This window comes from Corapipo altera, unplaced genomic scaffold (assembly GCF_003945725.1).
Source record: "Corapipo altera isolate COAL_440 unplaced genomic scaffold, ASM394572v1 291, whole genome shotgun sequence".
Lineage (NCBI taxonomy): Eukaryota > Metazoa > Chordata > Aves > Passeriformes > Pipridae > Corapipo > Corapipo altera.
This window is the reverse complement of record NW_020885112.1, coordinates 47,769-67,078: the sequence shown is the minus strand read 5'-3', so window position 1 is coordinate 67,078 and position 19,310 is coordinate 47,769. Positions and strand designations below refer to the sequence as shown.

Below are 19,310 nucleotides of genomic sequence, written 5' to 3'. Positions count from 1 at the left end.
CCCAAGGGATCAGTGGGTTCCCAGGGCAGGAGGGGCTGTGGGAGCAGCCCAGGCTGCTTTTAGGCCGTGGGTAAACGTTGGCAGCCCTGTAATTATGCCCCGGGGTGCCAGTGCAGGGGGGTGATGGCTCCCCTGGGAAGCAACTGGAATTTGGCATCAGGTAAAAATAGAAGAGGTTCCTCCCCAAAATGCTTTTAGCAGCTCTGGCCACGCGGAGCCACGGCCAGACATGGCCATGGAGCTCCGGATGGACATCGGGATCCTCATCCCAGGGAACTGAGCCACAGCACCCACCCCGGGCCAGGGCATGGACTCAGAGTCATGGAGTGGGTTGGTTGGAAGGGACCTTAAAGCCCATCCAGCCCCACCCCTGCCATGGGCAGGGACACCTTCCACCAGCCCAGGTTGCTCCAAGCCCCGTCCAACCTGGCCTTGGACACTTCCAGGGATCCAGGGGCAGCCACAGCTTCTCTGGGAAACCTGGGCCAGGGCCTCCCCACCCTCCCAGCCAGGAATTCCTTCCCAATATCCCACCTATCCCTGCCCTCTGGCAGTGGGAAGCCATTCCCTGTGTCCTGTCCCTCCATCCCTTGTCCAAAGCCCCACTCCACCTGGCAAACAGGATTCTCCAGGAACTTTCAGTGAAATGATGAATTTTGAGTTGTGCTTTGTACTGATGTGGGAGTTTCAGTCCCAAACCCACCCAGGCTGTGCAGTCTGAGCTGGGCAAAGCTGTTTTCCACGAGGTTCAGGTCAGGAAGAGCCGTGCTGTGCTTCCAGGAGCGGGATGGGGGATCTGTGTCCACTCATCCCCTGCCCCAGGGTGTGAGGCCTGGATACTGGGAAAATTCCTTCTGGAAAGAGCTGTCCAGCCCTGGCACAGCTGCCCAGGACAGGGGAGAGTCCCAATCCCGGGGGGGATTTCAAAGCTCTCTGGATGTGGCACCTGGGGACAGGGGTCAGTGGTGGCCTTGGCAGTGCAGGGGGAGAGTTGGACTCGATGGGCTCAGAGGGATTTTCCAGCCTAAATGATTCCATGTTTCCACGCAGCTTCCATCTCTCCAGATCACTCTTGGTCCCTCCTGGTTTGAAGGAACCCCCTTGGACAACCACCCCACCTTCTCCCAGGCACTGTCACCTGGACACTTTTTATGGAATCCCAGAGGATTTGGGGTCTGAAGGGACCTTTAAAGGTCACCTGGGGTCCCCTAAAGCAGCTCCCGGGCCCTCACTTGTCACAGTTCTCCTGGAAGGCTCCTCCAAGGGGATCTCTGGCTCCAGCCCTGGGCTGGAAGAGCTGTGGGGCCCAGCCCCGTGTGAGGCGTGGTTTGGGGGCCCTGGGGCCGTGTCACCCCAGGGATTTGTGGAAGGTTTCCTGTCCCAGCAGCGGCTCCGGTGGCAGCTGCGGAGCCTTATCCGTGTCCTGCTGCCAGGCCCCCTCCGGGCCCACAGCGCTTTCCTGGGACGAGCTCTCGGAAACAGGCGGGTTTTTTTTTTGTTTAATTACTTCCTCTTCTGCCTTAATGTTTCTAAAGATAAACACGGCTCTCCCTTGGCACCGGATCAAGGAACAAGCCGGGCTGTGCCAGGGACTCCGCTCCGTACGGGAATGTGCCGTGTCCGCTCTGCAGCCCCGCTGGAGCCGGTGGGAAATCTGTCACCCCCTGCCAGGACAGGACTGATTCCACAGGGAGCTGTTCCCTCCTTCACCAAGCGTTCCCAGATCCCGGGATCTTCCCTGACCCACTGGGGTTTGTGTTGAGTGTCATCCCGAAAGCGCCGTGTGCGGGCAGGAGCAGCATCCGCTGCGTGGGGACGTCCGAGTGGATCTTCCCGCGGGATCCGGGGCGGGGGGAGAGGGGAGAACCCCACATTCCACAGGCCCACGGGGGGTTTCCAGCCAGAGGGGTTTGCCAGCGTTCCTGATACCGTGAGTCTGCACCTCCAGGTCCCAGCAGGGTACCTGGCGCTGCCCCGGGGGTCCCACACAGCCAGGGGAGATGGGATCTCTCTGGCACTTCTCATCCTTAATTTCAGAGGGATTAGGAAGAGGTTTGAGGAATAATGACGGCTCAGGGACAGGGCTGGTGTGACAGAGCAGTGAGAGCCCTGCAAGGGGGAGCAGCTCTGTCCTCTCTTTCACCTGCTTCATTTAACTGCCTGTAAACACCTCGTCATCGTGGGGCTCATCCAGAGCCTCACGTGGGAGTGCCAGAATTGCCCTGCCGGGAACGAGAGCCCTGGAATTGCCGTGCTGGGAATGTGCCCTGGTCCCAGCACCCTGTGCCAGCCGGGCAGTGCCGTCCCCTCCGAGTCTGCCCGAGGATGTTGTAACTGGAAGTGAGTGACCCCGGGGTGGAGGGCTCTGCCTCCTCTGGGAAGCGTTCTGTGGCTGGAAGGAGTGTTTCCAGCCGGGAGCTGGTTGGGATTGCATTGCATGCAGACACTGCTTGGTCACCGAGCTCCGAGTTGGGCCCGGCTGAAGCTGTTTGTGCTCTGATCATTATCAGCCCTGTTTACAGAGTCAGGCACGTCCTCACACATCGCCGGGGCCATCACTAAACACGGAATGAGGCCGCCTGTCCTTAATTTGACCCTTTTTTTTGGCTGTGGTCAGGACAGGGGTTGGTGTTCCCGGTGTGACTTGTCTCTTTGCAGAGAGTTTTGCCCCAAATCCCATCCAAGGCCCGCTGGCAGAGCCGAAGGGGTCGGTGTCACCCTGATCCTGCCCTGCCCACCCGCGGCCACCTGGAGTTCCTGCTGCCTGGGAAAGGGTGTTATCCCTGCCCAAGCGCCTTGTCCCATGGAATTGCACTAAAACCTGGAGCAAGGAGCACGAGTGGGTTGTTATTGCTTAGGATTATTCACTCACCTGCCATACTGGGTTGTTATTCCTTGGGATTATTCACTCACCTGCCGTGCTGTCCCTGTGCCAGGGGGCACAGTGGCTGTGCCCACAGCAGGGATGTGGCCTTGGGGGCAGCTGGAGGGGACAGTGGGATTCCAGTAAGTGCCATCTCAGGAGGAATTTGTTGCTGGAAAGGGTGGCGAGGCCTTGGCAGGGGCTGCCCAGGGAGGTTTGCAGTGCCCATCCCTGGAGGTGTCCCAGGAAGGCCTGGCCGTGGCACTGAGTGCTCTGGGCTGGGGGCCAAGGTGGGGATGGGGCCCAGGGTGGATCCATGGGCTGGGAGGGCTTTTCCAACCTCAGGGATCCTGGGATTCATGGACACAATGCAGCAAAGTCCCTCCTCACACTGGTGGGTGGCACAGGGAGCTGCCAGCACCCACCATTGGTGCTGGTGGGGTCTGGGCTGTCCCCCCCGTGCCAGGGGGACATTGCTCATGGCCAGGTGTAGGGACAAGGGCTGTCCCCTCTCTCACCCTGGGCTGGGTGGGCTTTCCCTGGAGGCAGCCGTGGGGCTGTGGCGTGGCCGGAGCAGCGGGACAGCCCCAACCCTCACACAGGCCTTTTGTTCCCCTCCATAGCAAAGCCATTCTTGGTGCTCCTTTCGGGAATACGTAAGGAGGGAACAGTGCCTGCATTGTCCTGGGGCAGACACTCACAGTGTTGTTCTGGGCCAGCCCTGTACTGGGGCTGGGGGGGCTCTGGGGTGGGGATGGCTCCATCCCTTCTCCAGCCTTATTTCTGTCCTGTTAATCCCCCAGAGCTTCTCCTGCCCTCCGTGAGGGAGGAGCTGGAACATCCCAGCTCTGCCCTCCCTCTGGTGTTGGCTCCCCGGGGAACAGGAGGGCTGAGCAGTGCTCCGGCCGTCCGGGACACCTCTGAGCATCATGGAATACTTTGGGTGGGAAGGGACCTTAAAGCCCATCCAGTGCCACCCCCTGCCATGGGCAGGGACACCTTCCACTAGCCCAGGTTGCTCCAAGCCCCGTCCAACCTTTGGCACTTGGGATGGGGCCCATCCCACCCCGTGGCCCCGCTCAGCCGGTGGTTGATGCAATCGCTCCCACGTCTTACAGGGCATTTCCCAGGCCCTGGCGGAGCTACCTCAGGGTTACGTGGATCTACGTGGATCTACGTGGATCCTGCCCCATTCCAGGAGCTCCATTAGTGACCTGCTGGGGCTGGGCCTCGTTGGCATCTGCTGGAGCAGCTCCGGCTGTTTGGGGTTGTGGCGTCGGCACCGAGCGCTCTTGGCAGGAGCTCCTGGCCCCGGGCAGGCTGCGTGGCCTCGTGCCTGGTGCCTTTGCAAGGAGCCACCTCGGTGACTCCAGCCAGGGCTTGGGAGCACGAAGGGTTTCAGGGTGCTTTAAAAGTGCTAAATTTGTCGATGATTTCTGCGCTGAGGCAGCGAGAAGCTCTCGGCTAATGATGATTCAAAGCAGGGATGAGGCTGAGTCCGTTTGGGGGGAGCTGGGAAATCACTGGTGGTGTGAAATGAACATTTTGGAAATAATTTAATGTGTCTGAAGTAACTGAATGTTTCTGAAGTGACCTCCCCACCCTCTCCTGGCCGAGCTGAGACCTTTGGAGCTGGTGACACAGCTGGGGGGAGGGAAGGGTGAAGCGCATCTTGCTCCTGTGGTGAGGGCTTAGAAGAACCATAGGATCATGGAATGGTTTGGGTGGGAAGGGACCTTAAAGCCCATCCAGTGTCCATTATCCTGGGTTGCTCCAAGCCCTGTCCAACCTGCCCTTGGACACTTCCAGGGATGGGGCAGCCAACGCTGAGCTGTGTTGGCTGAGCTTTGTGTTCCCCGGGATGATATCATCCCGAATTTCCGAGGTTTGGGCTGTGGGAGTCGTGTCTGAGCCTGCAGAGGCCCCCCCTTTCCTGGGCACTGGCCGCACTGGTGGTCCCGTGGTGTTGGTCACTGGGAGCGGGGGCTGTTGGGTGGGAGGGGTGGGACAGGACTCCTTCTGAACAAGGAAAAGCTTTGCCTCAAACCCATGTGCAAACCCCTGGCTCTCCATCACCCCCAGCTCTGCAGGGAAGGGCCAGGGAAGCTGCAGCACGGCCGGTTCCTCGCTGGCCAGGCCCCGTGGTGTCCCTGGGGCAGGACCTGGCTGTGGGACCGGGATGGGCTGGGCCATGGGGAGCGTTCCAGGGAAGGTGGAACCTCTCTGTGGGGTCCAGGAGCGCTCCAGACCCCGGAGATGGAGCCCTGGCTCTGTCTGTGCGTGGTGCTGGGGCTGAGCTGCCCCAGTGATGTTGTCACATCATTTAAGGGACGCTGGGAGCGAGGGAAGTGCCGGGAGCCACTGGCGTGGCCGTGACCCCTGTCCGTGACCCCCGTCCGTGGCAGGGGCCGTTCCCGCCGTGCCAGCGCTCCCGGCAGGGTCATCCTGCGGCTGAGAGTTTAACTTTGTGCTTATTTAGAACTTCCTGCATTGCAATAACATCCCGTAAACTTCCCGGTGCAGCCGGTGGGGACGGGGACAGGGGCGGGGACAGGCTCCCCCAGGTGTCACCCCGGGCCTGCCGGAGCAGGAAGGAAAACAGGGAGCCAAGCAGCTGCGTGGAGGCCGAGGTTCACAGGCACACGTGCTTTCCCAGGAATCTCGGCCGGGAAAGCAGGAGAATGGATGGGGCAGGTCCAGTTCCCCCTGGCAGGAAGGGACGCGCCGATCCCACAGCCCGATACGGCCCTGCCTGTGCTGAATGCTGGGAAGTGGGAAGGCTGGGATCAGGCTGCCCGAGGAGCAGCTGAGGGAAGCACCGGGAGGTTGTCCAGGATCCCTGAGTCAGGCTGTTTGTTGGTGACAGTCCCTAAAATCAGGATGTACCTGCCTGCAGGTGGCTGAATGGTGTGGGAGCACTTGGCTCTGGGAAAACCCCAGGAGTCAAGTTTCCCTTGGCTCTCTACAGCTCTTGGAATGAGCCCAGAAACACCCCCCCTGCTGTGTCCTGGGCAGGGCAGGGGGGGATTGTGCCCCTCTGCCCCCTCAGCAGAGACCCCCCTGCAGAGCTGCTCCAGCCCTGGGAACAACAGCAGGAGGACGTGGAGCTGCTGGAGAGAGTCCAGAGGAGGCCCCGGAGCTGCTGCCAGGGCTGGAGCCCCTCTGCTCTGGAGCCAGGCTGGGAGAGCTGGGGGGGTTCCCCTGGAGAAGAGAAGGCTCCAGGGAGAGCTGAGAGCCCCTTTTGGGGCCTAAAGGGGCTCCAGGAGAGCTGGAGAGGGACTGGGGACAAGGATCTGGACAGGACACAGGGAATGGCTTCCCAGTGCCAGAGGGCAGGGATAGATGGGATATTGGGAAGGAATTCGTGGCTGGGAGGGTGGGGAGAGACTGGAGTGGATTTCCCAGAGCATCTGTGGCTGCCCCTGGATCCCTGGAAGTGTCCAAGGCCAGGTTGGATGGGGCTTGGAGCAACATGGGCTAGTGGAAGGTGTCCCTGCCCATGGCAGGGGTGGCACTGGATGGGCTTTAAGGTCCCTTTCCCACCCAACCCATTCCATGACTGTGGGATCTTGTATCTGTTTCCCCTGTGCCCGTGGATGTGCCAGTGGAGCCGCGTGTGCTCATGGCAGGACTGGGGTGAGCCGATGTGGAGGGCACAGCCTGGAGCCATCAGAGCCATAGTCCTGACCCATGGATCTAAAGGGATTTTCCTGTCTGGAGCTTGAGCCGGGCCCTTGGCCCTGGGAGCAGGAGCCCTTGCCCAGGGTGTGAGGAGCAGGGCTGTGGTGTGGGAGCACGAGGCTGCGGGTCTGGTTAACCCCGTCCCTGTCTCTGTGTCTGCCCAGCTTGGCTCTGGCCTTTCCATTTTGGGCCTCGGGCTATAAATGGCACCTTTCCCGCTGCCCTGTCCTGCTAAATCCAGCTGTGGCTGCCCGGCGGGGAGTGGGGCCCTGGGGACGCGGCCGCGCTCCCAAAATAACCCTTCGGGGCTGCACTGCTCCTGTTCCCGGCCCCAAAGGCTGTTCTGTGGCCAGGACCCGGCTCCCAAATCCAGCAGGAGTGGGAGAGGCCCTGGGTGGTCCCCTGGATGATGCAGTGGATGTGATAATCCCTCAGCAGCTCTGGAAGGGGCTGGAGTAGCCGCCCTTTCTCCATCACAGGCTGCCTGTGTTCATGGCTGTGCCAGAATCCTCGGGATCTCTGATCCCCAGCTTGATCCATGAGCAGTGTCATCGCTGGGAGGACATGTCCAGTGTGGAAGTGCCTCCCCAGCCTGGCAGCTCCTGGAGGTGGCTCAGCTGTCACCTCAGGCTGTCCAAGGAGCCTCTGCCCCTGGAGCCCTTTCCATGCTGTCCGAGCCAACTCCGTTGGGAAACAGCAGGATTTAGTGTTTGGGGCAGTGTGGGGTGGGGGGCAGGTGAGGGTGGGACTGCTCCCAGTGCTCCCAGTGCTCCCTGCACAGCGTGGCACCACAAAGCCACGGGGCAGCAGGAGCTGCAGGGAAGCCAAAGGCAAAACCGAGGGCAGGATGAGGTTGTTTGGGAAAGGCCGAGTGCCAGGCTGGAGATAAGGAGCAGGGAATTGCTGCTGGACCCAGGGGGTGTGATCCCTGTCAGGTGTGTGATCCCTGTGGGGTGTGTGATCCCTGTCAGGGTGTGTGATCCCTGTCAGGTGTGTGATCCCTGTCCATGTGTGTGTGATCTCTGTTGGGGTGTGTGATCCCTGTCATGTGTGTGATCCCTGTCCATGTGTGTGATCCCTGTCCATGTGTGTGTGATCCCTGTCCATGTGTGTGATCCCTGTCCATGTGTGTGATCCCTGTCATGTGTGTGATCCCTGTCCATGTGTGTGATCCCTGTCCATGTGTGTGTGATCCCTGTTGGGGTGTGTGATCCCTGTCAGGTGTGTGATCCCTGTCAGGTGTGTGATCCCTGTCCATGTGTGTGATCCCTGTGGGGTGTGTGATCCCTGTCCATGTGTGTGATCCCTGTCAGGGTGTGTGATCCCTGTCAGGTGTGTGATCCCTGTCAGTGTCACGAGGGAGGAGGCCTGGCCTGGAACGTGACCAGAGGTGCTGCCCCGCGGCCCTCGCGCTCCTCAGATAACGCGCCAGGAACTGTTTGCTCCCGGATCACTTGGAATTGCTGCCATTCCCTGCTGGGGTGGGCAGTGCCACCATGCCTGTGGGACAGGCTGGGGTCTCTCCTGTGCTGCCTGTGTCCATGGAGGGCTGAGGTGGTGCTGGAACATCCCAGTGTTGCTTCCAGCCTGGCATTCCCGGAGGTGGCTGTGCCAGCGGGGACCCTGCTGCCTGCTCTCCAATCCCAGTGTTGCTTCCAGCCTGGCATTCCCGGGGGCTGACGCTCCTCTAATCCCTCTCTTGTCTCTGCAGGGAGCGGGGATGGACAGGGACAGATCCTCCAGCGCTTCCCGGAGAAGGACTGGGAGGACAACCCCTTCCCACAGGGCATCGAGCTGGTGAGTCACTGTCCCTGGGGACCCTGGGGTGACACCGGGGTGGGTGACACCAGGACACATCCCACAGGGTCTGATGGGGGGAGGGGTTCCCACCTGCCCCCAGTGCAGCTCCAGCTCCAGAATACTCTGGAAATGGTGGGATCCAGCGTGCTGGCTCCTCTCCCTGCCTCTGTGCTCCCCCTCCTCCTCTGGGATCAGCTGCTGGGGGTGCTGGAATGTTTCCTGGAGGAGCCAGGGATGCAGCCTCACCAGTGTGGTCAGGCCTTTCCCTGTGCCTTGCCCCCTCCGAGCAGGGGGAATCCCGAGGAGCTGCTGGGGCCTGGATCCCTCCCAGTGCTCCAGACACGGTCACCAGCTGTCACCAGAGTCCTTTGGGATCAGCTCAGTGCCAAGTCATTCCCAGAACGTGGCACACCCAGCTGGATGTGGTGCTTCATGGGATCATCCAAACCAGGAGAGTGGGATTGTTCCCCTTGGTTGCTAAATTGGAATGGAAGCTCTTCCCAAGTCTTGTGCTGTGCCCTGGTGCTCCAAGGACCCCGAGGGAGAGGAGCTGGAGCTCCACTGCCAGGGACAGGACAGACCCCAGACTGAGCCCCCCCAGAGGCTGCTCCGCTCCCCTCTGCACTTTGTGGAATCATGGAATCATTTAGGCTGGAAAATCCCTCTGGGCCCATTGAGTCCAGCAGTCCCCCTGCAGTGCCAAGGCCACCAGTGACCCCTGTCCCCAAGTGCCACATCCCCAGGGCTTTGAAATCTCTCCGGGGTGGGAACTCCCTCCCTACCCTGGGCAGCTGTGCCAGGGCTGGACAGCTTCCCACTGGCACTGGGATCAGTGGGAGCAACTGGCTCCTCTTCCCACTGGGATCGACAGTGCCCGGCCCCTCTTCCCATCGCGTGTTCCCCAAAACTCCAGCGCAGTTCCGGAGTTTTCTGGGCTGTTTTGTGCGAGGCAAAAATACACATTATTCTTCTGGTCCGAGTTTCCTGGTGTCTGCAGGGACTTGGGAACGGTCCCAAACAGGAGGAAAGCTGCTTTTTTCCCCAGGGGTCAAACCGTCCAGCCAAAAAATCCCTGGAATTTAAACAATTGGAACCCTGTCCTGTTGGGAGCCAGGGGTGGCTCCAGGGCTTCCCACAAGCTCTCCGAGGTGTCCCGGGGGAGCAGCACGCGGGGCTGAGCTGAGGGCAGCTCCCGAAAATCCGAGGGAGCCCGTCCTGGGGGATTGGGTGGGACGTGACGTTGCGGTCACAACTGGTTCTTTTTAGCAGCTTTTTTGGGGAGAAAAGGCTTTCTGGGGTGCCAGGGAGCTGCAGTTTGTAGCTTCTGGCCTTGCGCGGCGTCCGACAGCAATTCCAGACATGAACATCTCGTGTTAACAGAGCCGGTTCCTCTGGGGACACACACAGGATGTGGCCGTGTCTCTGCCGCAGCTCCTCCCTCCCTGCCCAGAGCTCTCTCCTCCAGAGCCCTGGAGCTGCCTGGAGTGGGCATTCCCAGGGGAGCAGCGGGAGAACCGAGGGATCCTGGTGGCAGTGGCTGCCCCGGCCCCGAGCGAGGTGTGCAATGGGAGCGGAGATTCCTGTAAATCCGGGGCCTTCGTGTGCTCCAGGGAGGGTCAGGGCCATTCCCACTCTCCCTTCTGGATCCTTCCCGTGGTGCTGGGCCTCCTGTCCTTCCATGCCATGATCCCACAACTCTGCCTGACATGGCACAGGATTTTCCGTGTCCTGGGGTGGCTCTGGGGTGGTTTTGGCACCCACTGGGTGCGCCCAGGCCTCCAGATCTTTTCACCTCTGGCAGCACAGCCAAGCCAGCATTCCAGACATCCAGCTTCCAGTGCCTAAGGGAGCTCTAAGAGAGCTGGAGAGGGACTTTGGACAAGGACCTGGAGGGACTGTGGCTGCCCCATCCCTGGAAGCGTTCCAGGCTGGGTGGGATGGGGCTTGGAGCAACCTGGGCTAGTGGAAGGTGTCCACGTGGAAGGGGATGAGCTTTGAGGTGTGGATGTGACTCAATCTGTTGGACTTGGTGAAATTCCCTTTTAATTGTGTGTCATGTGTTTCACTGAAGCTGGAAAATACTTCAGGTTTTGGAAAATTATTGAGGGAAAGAGGAAACAGTGAAGTAGTGGAGTCCCCATCCCTGGAGGAATTTAAAAACCATGTGGATGTGGCACTTGGCTGGGAGGGTGGGGAGGCCCTGGCACAGGTTGCCCAGAAAAGCTGTGGCTGCTCCTGGATCCCTGGAAGTGTCCAAGGCCAGGTTGGACAGGGCTTGGAGCAACCTGGGCTGGTGGAAGGTGTCCCTGCCCATGGCAGGGTGGGACTGGATGGGCTTTAAGGTCCCTTCCCACCCAGACCGTGCTGGGACTCTGTGATCTGTGACCCAGCAGCAAGTTCTTGGGGGACAGCAGCTCCGTGGGCTTTGGGCTCGTCATTCCTGCGATGCCCAGGAGATGTTTGTGCCGAGCTGGGAGCTCGTGGTGGAGCCCAGTGAGGGGGGAACTGTTGTGTGGGGACAGTGACACTGTGTGCTCACCCCCGTGGCTGCTGAGCCAAACCTTCCTGCAGCAGGAGCACCGGGATGGAGAGCTCCCAATGTGGGTTTACAGGGACACCCCTGGCAGAGCCTGGGAAGTTTTACAGGGACACTCCTGGCAGAGCCTGGGAAGCAGTTTCTGGGGTGCCTTTGCCTGCCTTCCCATCCTGGGTGTCTGGGGAGATCCAAGCTCCTGCCCCGTGGCCAATGTCCAGCTCTTACCGGGGAGGAGAGGAGTCTCCATGGGCACCATGAGCACAGGGAGTGGTGAACAGCTGCAAAACTCACCAGGTGGGAACTTGGGTTCCTGAGGGTTTGGGCTGGGGCAGTGACTCCTCGTGTGTTGGGCCCTGTGGCCGGTCTGGCCCTGGTGCCACCTCGTTCTTGTCCTCGGATTTGCTCAAGTGCCTTGTCCTCGGCGTGGCCCCGGAAGGAGCCGAGCTGTCCCGCGCCCAGGGAGCTCCCAGCACTGCTGGGAATTTTCCACAGGGCTGAGGAAATGTGGAAAAACCCCTTGAGACTTGGAAACCTGGGGGAGTCCTGGGGCCGCTGGCCGGAATTACCCCCGGCCCTGGGAGGGGGTTTGGGAAGTCCCAGTGGCAGGTCCAGCGGGCTTGGGAGGTACTGGAAGGGTGGTGGTGGCACAGCTAAGGGCAGTGTGTGCCCAGGGGAGCAGTGCCACCTCCTGGAGCCACCCCGGTGCCCGTGTCCTGCGTGTCCCCAGCAGGGCAGGATCACCTTTCCTTCCTGACCTCATGGTGTGAGCATGTGGTTGCCTGGCACCGTGGTGGGCTGGAGGTGTGCAGAGCCAGGGGGGCTCAGTGCCCTGGTGGGCCTGGGGGTCTGTGCAGAGCCTGGGGGGCTCAGTGCCCTGGTGGGCCTGGGGGTCTGTGCCAGTGCCAGGGGGGCTGCAGAGCTGTGCAGAGCCCAGCAGGCAGGGGGGCTCAGTGCCAGGTGCCAGCAGCCCCTGGCCCAACCAAGCCCCTCACAGCCCCTGTGCTGGGGCTCCTGTGGCTGGGTACAGGGTGCCCATCCTGGCCGGGGTGTCCCATCACCCTTTCTTCCCACTTGGGTTTCTCCAGGCAGCTCCAGCTGTCCCTGTGGAGAGGAGGGGATGGCACTGGCCCTGTTTTCCCCTGGGAGGGGGTTTGGGAAGTCCCAGAAGCCGGTCCAGGGTGTTGGGAGGGTGCCTGAGGTGCAGTGGGTGAGGGGAGGGGGGGCTCTGCCCGGTGCTCTCCCCATTCCCAGATCATGGAGCTGCCCTTCCCTGCAATGTGGTGCCACACCGAGCTCCCTGTTCCCGGGATCCGGTGGGGTCGGGGTTTGCTCTCACCCCCTCCAGGGGTGCAGGGGTTGAGGGGCAGTGGTTGGCAGCCCCTCTGACCCCAGCCCTCCTTCCCCACAGTTCTGCCAGCCCAGTGGCTGGCAGCTCTTCCCGGAGAGGAATCCTCCCACCTTCTTCGTGGCCGTGCTGACCGACATCAACTCGGAGCGGCACTACTGCGCCTGCTTCACCTTCTGGGAGGCCGTGGAGAGCCCGCAGGTGCTGGGGGCACTGGGACGGGGGCAGCAGTGCTGGGGGGAGGCATCCTGCTGCCATTGGCCCTGGCCAGTGGTTCCTGCCTTCCCTGTGCCACAGGAATCCGGGGATGGGTGGGAGTGGTGGGCAGCAGCAGTGGTAGAGAAGCATCAGGCTTCCGTTGGCTCTGGCCAGTGGTTCCTGCCTTCCCTGTGCCACAGGAAGCTGGGGTGGGTGGGAAGGGTGGTCAGCAGCACTGGGGGAAGCATCCAGCTGCATTTAGCTCTGGCCAGTGGTTCCTGCTTTCCCTGTGCCAGGGGAATCCGTGGCTGGGTGGGAAGGGGGGTCAGCAGCAGAAAAGGAGTGGTTCCTGACTTCCCTGTGCCGGAGGAATCCGGACTCTGGCACTGGGATCTTGGGAGAGGGAAGAGCACCCTTTAACCCTGTGCCCTGGCTGGTGTGTGTCTCCCCAGCCCCAGAGCCACCCCAGGAATGGTGAGGGTGAAGAGGGAGAGGAGGAGCCGTCGTCTCCCGTCCAACCTGCCCAGCTCTTCGCTCCCAAGAGCCTGGTGCTGGTGTCCCGGCTGGACCACGCCGAGGTGTTCAGGGTGAGTCTGGGATGGGGGAACCGGGATCCTGCTCGGGGAGCAGTGCTGGGAAAGGCTTCCTGACTCTGGGAGTGAGGGCTGCAGGAGCAGCCTGGCACAGCACCCGTGGGAGCGAGGCCTGTTCCCATCCTGCCCTTTGCATCCGGAGCCGGGCCCAGTTGTGCTGACCCCGAACGGCCGCGGGACACGGAGCCAGGGCCCCCCCGTGCCAGCTGGACCCACCTGGTTCATGGAACACAGGGAGGAACAGCCTGTTCCTGCAGAGCGTTGGTCTCTGCCAGCTGTGTTTGTGTGAAGGTGCTGCATTGTGTGCCTGGGAAGGGTTTGGGAGGGCTGGGGCTGGGAGCTGGGCTGTATCCATGGGGATGGGGCTGGGAGAGCTGGGGGGGTTCACCTGGACAAGAGAAGGCTCCAGGGAGAGCTGAGAGCCCCTTGCAGGGCCTAAAGGGGCTCCAGGAGAGCTGGAGAGGGACCTGGGACAAGGGATGGAGGGACAGGCCAAGGAGGAATGGCTTCCCAGTGCCAGAGGGCAGGGATGGATGGGATATTGGGAAGGAATTCCTGGCTGTGAGGTGGGGAGGCCCTGGCCCAGGTTGCCCAGAGAAGCTGTGGAAGGAACCTACAACAACCACCCAGGGCTGACCAGAGTCAAAGTGTGTTGTCAGGGGCACTGCCCAGATTTTGGGAACCTCGGCCAGCCCTTGCTGGGAAAGGGTCTCCTTCCCATCCCTTCCTTGGAGTATTTGTGGACTGGGAGTGCTGGGGGGCTGGAGAGCCCAGGTGTTCCCAGCCACTCTGCTCATGGAGCTGTGGGAAGTCCCTGCTGCTCCAAGGGGGTCAGTGTGGGGATGGGGATGTGCTGCTGGCTGGAAGCAAACAGAACCTGTTCTTAATATCCCATCCCTGTGGACGAGGAGGAGGAAGACCTGGAGCACTGCACCTGGGATTGGCAATCCCAGGGTGTGTTTGGCCAGGGACAAGCCCTGGGAGCCCCTCCAGGGGATGGGGTCTCCCCAGCTCCCAGCCCTGCTCATCTGTGCCCTGCTCCCCCCTCCAGAACAGCCTGGGGTTGATCTACACCATCTACGTGGACGGGCTGAGCGTGTCCTTGGAGAACGTCATCGGGAACCTCCTCACCTGCACCATCCCCATCACGGGGGGAGCACAGGTGGGTGTCCTGCCCCTCCCTCTCCCTCTCCATGCCCTTCCCTCTCCCTCTCTGTGCCCTTCCCTCTCCCTCTCCATACCCTTCCCTCTCCCTCTCCGTGCTCTTCCCTCTCCCTCTCCATGCTCTGCCCCCTCAGCAGCTCTGGGGTCAGAGCCGGGCCTGGGGTCCTGCTCAGCTGGGTTTGCTGTGCTGAGTGAGCTGAGTGGGACCCGTGGGCAGGGCCTGGCTCCGTGCCCTGCTGCCTTCCCAAGTGCTTCAGAGCACAAACACCAAATTTCCGTGACGTGGAGCCGCTCAGCTGAGCAGGTCCTGCTGCTTGGCTGCACTGCACTTCCCATCCCAGCCAGTGGTCCTGGCTCCTGCTCCCTTGGGAAGGAGACCAGGGGCTCCACCACCAGCTGACGTGGGTGCTGCTCCGTCTGTGCAAACACAGTCCATGGGCCGTGGTCACTCCTGGCTCCGGTTGCCCGGAGAGCTGCTCAGGGCCGAGTGGTCACGGGCCATCTGTGAGAGCAGGGCTGGGGCAGCTGCAGGGACATGGGCCAGCGATGCCAGACGGGCAGCCTGCAGCTCTCCTCGGAGCACTGGGCTGTTCCTGGGCCTGGGCCTGTGCCCGTGCCTGGGCCTGTGCCCGTGCCTGGCCAGTGTCTCTGCTGGACAGGGCCTGTGCCCAGAGCTGAGGCCATCACACCCCCTGCCCCCCTCAGAGCTGAGTGTCCCTCCAGCAGCCTCCTCCTGCTCCAGGCAGCCCAGCTGGGCTCAGCAGATGGGACAAGGGGGGTCAGCTGAAGCTGCCTTGGGGATGGCACAGAGGGAGTGCCCAGCTGGACCCCCTGGCAGGAGACTGGGGACAGCAGCGCGATGCCCTGGGGCTTTCCTGCCATGGTGACACCTCAAATGTCACCAGGGAGGTGTGCTTGTCTCCCCCTTCAGCTGAGCTCCTCTTCCTCCAGCACAAAGTGATATTAATTATCCCACATCCAAGTGGGGGAGTCTTGGTGAGGCTGGAACAGCACCAGAGGGCACTGGGACGGCACCAGAGGGCATTGGGACAGCAGCAGAGGGCACTGGGACAGCACCATGGGGCACTGGGACGGCACCAGAGGGCATTGGGACAGCACCATGGGGCACTGGGACAGCACCAGAGGGCATTGGGACAGCAGCAGAAGGCACTTGGACAGCACCATGGGGCACTGAGACAGCACCAGAGGGCATTGGGACAGCACCACAGACCCCCAGTGCCTCCAGACAGAGGTTTCCTTCCTGCTGTGCCCGTGACCCTGAGGGGGGTGTCCTTCCTGCCCCCGTGTCTGAGCAGGTTTTTGGGCAGGAACCCCTGGAGCTACCGTAGGTTTGGGGCTCCCTCTGAGCACCCAGAGCGCTGCAGATCCCGGGAGAGCCCCGCACTGCTCCCGGTGTCTGCAGAGGGGGATGGAGCCAGGCCTGTCCAGTTCTCAGGAGAGGAGAGCAGGGTGCTGCCCACTGCCAGGGCACGGGGGCTGTGCCAGGCACTCTGGGTTTGCAATCCAATCCCGTGGGATCTACCTGGATCCGGTTCCTCCCCGGTGGGACGAGGAGGGCTGGCCGGAGCAGGGCGGCTTCTGCAGCCGCTGTGGCTCGCTGGGTTTGGCTCAGATCCATCCCCCCAGCTGGGGCAGGACCGCTCTGTGCTGTGGGAACAGGGACTGTGTGACAGGGGGGACAGTTTGGTGGCACCTCCCTTCCCTTCCCGTGCTTTACCCGTTCTCCTGCCGTGTCCAAGGCTCTTTCCCAGTGCTGTAGCCATGGCTTTCACTCCATGTCTGTGTTTGTGTGTGTGGGCTCCTCTCTGAGCATTGTCCCTGCTCGTGGCTGGCTCTGCCCGTGTCTGTGTCCCTTGTCCCGTTGTCCCATGTCCGTGTGTCCTAACTGACTGTGCTCTCTGTCTGTCCCACCTCAGCCTGACGCGGACGACGAAGCAGCGGTACGAACTTCTTTTCTTTCCCACATTTCTTTCCTACATTTCTTTCCCACCTTGGGGTCTGTCCCCTCGTTAACAGCCTCTCTGTTAATTGCTCTGAGTGTGGCCCACCCAGGCCCGTGTCCTGGTGGTCTCAGGGCACCCTGGGGTGTCTGTGTCCGTGTGTGTCCCGGGACGTGTCCCTGGGCTCCGGGAAGGGGCTGCATTCCTGGCTGGCCCATCTGCCTCTCTGTGTGTTCTGGGGGTTGTGAAAGCTGGGCTGGAGGAGCAGGTCAGGGGTCTGGCTCTGCTCGGCCATGGCCCCGTCCAGCACTGGATTTTGGGGCTGTTCCTGGTGGGATCTGGGAGCTCTTGTGGCTGCAGGGAGGTGGTGAAACCTGCTATTGCAGGAGCGTGTTCCCTGGAGAGGTGTGGAAAAAGGAGAAGGACCAGAGCTCCGCTCCTGCCCCAGCCCCTGCAGCCTCGAGGGAGCCTTGGGATGTGTCAGCGTCCCTGTGCCAACTGGGAATGGGTTCAGTCTGGGAGTGATAAGTGGTGTTGGGGAGGAAGCAATGAGCTGTGCCCCGTCTGTCTGTCCCTTCACCGGGAGGCAGCAGAGCCTGCTCCTGCTGCCAGAGAGACTGTGGAGCTGGAGCTGCTCCTTGGTACAGCAGGGCTGGGTGGGCACAGACAGGGGAGCTGCTCCCCTTGGGTCCAAGGGCCTGGGGAGCCCCCGTGGCTCTGGAGTCCTGGGGAGCTGTTGTGTCCCACATCCCCGTGCGGATCTGGGGGCTGCTGGGATGTCGCTGGTGCTGGCCAGGAATATTGGAACAGGTTCCCTTCCTCCCCTCACCTCGTGGACCCAGTCAAGCACCCAAGGGGTTCAGTGGCATCATCCTCTTCCTTCTTTCCTCTTCCTTCTTCCCTCTTTTCTCTTCCCTCTCCCCGCAGCAGCCGTGCTCCAACCGTGCTGGGGGCGGGGGCTGTGCCAGGGGTGCCCTGTCCCCTGCACGGGGGGGGGTTTGGCTGCCCCTGCCTTGTCCTCGTGCCGGGGTGATCCCGGTGACCGGGCGTGTGTTCCCTTGCAGAGGACGATCTCCCTGGGGGCAGGGGACAGGCAGGTGATCCAGACTCCCATCAACGACTCGCTCCCCGTCAGCAGCTGCAGCGTGGCCCTGCTGTTCCGCCAGCTCGGTGAGACCTGTCCCCACCCTGCCATGGCCTCGGGGGCCCTGCAGGTCATTCCCACCTGGCTTGTGGCTCCAGAGCCTCCCCGGACCCTTTTCCAAGGGGGTGGGATGCGGGGCAGGAGTCATGAGGTGCAACCTGGGTGCAGGAGGAGAGCCCAGAGCTGGTGTTGGCCTTGTGCCTCCCAGTAAAGGACTGGGGCAGCCCGGGAGCAGTGGGAACATCTCTGGGAAGAGGGACTTCCCTGGGTGACCTGGGAGTGGCTCTTTGGGGGATGCTGAGCTCCTCTCTAGGGCTGGGTGTGGGGATGGGGAGTGGTCTCCAGCCCTGGGGGGCGGGTCAGGGGTCTCTGGAGGGGTGCAGGAGGGGTCCCCCCATTCCTGAGTGCCCTCCCGTGCCCTGCCCAGGCATCACCAACGTGCTGTTCCTGTTCTGCGCGGCGCTGACCGAGCACAAGATCCTGTTCCTCTCCAGCAGTTACCAGAGGCTGACAGACGCCTGTCGGGCTCTCCTGGCTCTCATGTTCCCCCTCAAGTACAGGTGAGGGGTCCCTGAGCCCCCGACCCTCCACCCTGTGCCAGCTCTCCTGCCTCCCAGTGTGACTGGGCAATCTCCCAGCCCTACCTCCCTCCTCTCCAGGCAGGATGGGCTGAGCTGGGAAATGTTCTCCCTGGTGACCAGGGACAGCACCCAGGGAAGAGCTGGAACTGGGGCAGGGCAGGGTCAGGTTGGATCTCAGGGGAAGGTTCTTCCCCCAGAGGGTGGTTGGCACTGACCAGGCTCCCCAGGGCAGTGGGCACGGCCCCAAGGCTGCCAGAGCTCCAGGAGGGTTTGGACAACGCTCTGAGGGAGAGGATGGGATTGTTGGGGTGTCCTGGGCAGGGCCAGGAGTTGGATCAATGATCTCTGTGGGTCCCTTCCAGTCCAGGATATTCCATGATTCCATAAGCAGGAGTGAGGTGTTCCCAGCAGTGTCCCCAGCCCTGTTCCTGGCTGGGGCAGCTCTTGGCAGAGGGAGGCAATCCCATCAGAGCATGGGATGTGATCCAGGGCTGTGCAATCACTGCATGGTGCACATGGGAGAGGCCAGAGGTGCTTCTGCCTCTAGAACCCATCCCTTTCCCTTCTCTCAGTGGGATCATATCATAGAAATATGGAATCATGGAGTCCCAGGAGGGTTTGAGTGGGAAGGGACCTTAAAGCCCATCCAGTCCCACCCTGCCATGGGCAGGGACACCTCCCACTGGCCCAGGTTGCTCCAGCCTGGCCTTGGACACTTCCAGGGATCCAGGGGCAGCCACAGCTTCTCTGGGCACCCTGTGCCAGGGCCTGCCCACCCTCCCAGCCAGCAATTCCTTCCCAATCTCCCATCTCACGCCCTCTGCAACTGGGAAGCCATTCCCCCTTGTTCTGGTCTTGTCCGGAGTCCCTCTCCAGAACACTTCCAGGGATGGGGTGACCACAGCTCCTCTGGGCAAGTGTCCACAAGCCTTCAGGAGCCGTGGGCAGGTGCTGCCCGAGGGGCTGGGAGTGCCAGGGGCAGCCTGGGCACACATCCCCCCCTCTGGAGCCGGGATGGGGGCTGGTGCTGGGTGTGGGTGCAGAGCAGGGCTGGGGGCTGCACTGAGGCTCTCTCTGGTTGCAGTTTCACCTACGTGCCCATCCTGCCTGCCCAGCTCCTGGAGGTGCTGAGCACCCCCACCCCCTTCATCATCGGGGTCCACTCCATCTTCCAGTCAGAGACGCAGGAGCTGGTGAGACACCGTGTTCCCTGTTCCCTGTTCCCTGTGCCAGGGGAGGGCTGGGCAGGAGCAGGGGGGTGACAGCAGGCTTGGGGGGCATCAGGCATCATCCTTGGGGTGCCTGGGGCCACAGGCTCCGTGTGCTCAGCTGGGACATCCAGGTGTCCTCATGAGCCCAGTGGGAATGGCTGGGTCTGGTGGGAATGGCTGGGCCCAGTGGGAATGGCTGGGTCTGGTGGGAATGGCTGGGTCTGGTGGGAATG

At 62.0% G+C, this 19,310-nt stretch overlaps 1 protein-coding gene across 1 annotated transcript in view; it reads left to right on the top strand.

Annotated features, from left to right (window-relative positions):
• Positions 1-8,248: 8,248 nt before the first annotated feature.
• SBF1 (SET binding factor 1) overlaps positions 8,249-19,310 on the top strand; it is a gene marked incomplete at its 5' end in the record, with an annotated part of 33,417 nt that continues 22,355 nt past the window's right edge. Inside the window, 8 exons of the mRNA XM_027669870.1 lie at positions 8,249-8,341; positions 12,289-12,426; positions 12,876-13,010; positions 14,068-14,178; positions 16,118-16,141; positions 17,206-17,311; positions 17,713-17,845; positions 18,951-19,061. Coding sequence (XP_027525671.1) covers positions 8,249-8,341; positions 12,289-12,426; positions 12,876-13,010; positions 14,068-14,178; positions 16,118-16,141; positions 17,206-17,311; positions 17,713-17,845; positions 18,951-19,061 — 851 coding nt within the window. The remainder of the gene's footprint in view (positions 8,342-12,288; positions 12,427-12,875; positions 13,011-14,067; positions 14,179-16,117; positions 16,142-17,205; positions 17,312-17,712; positions 17,846-18,950; positions 19,062-19,310) is intronic.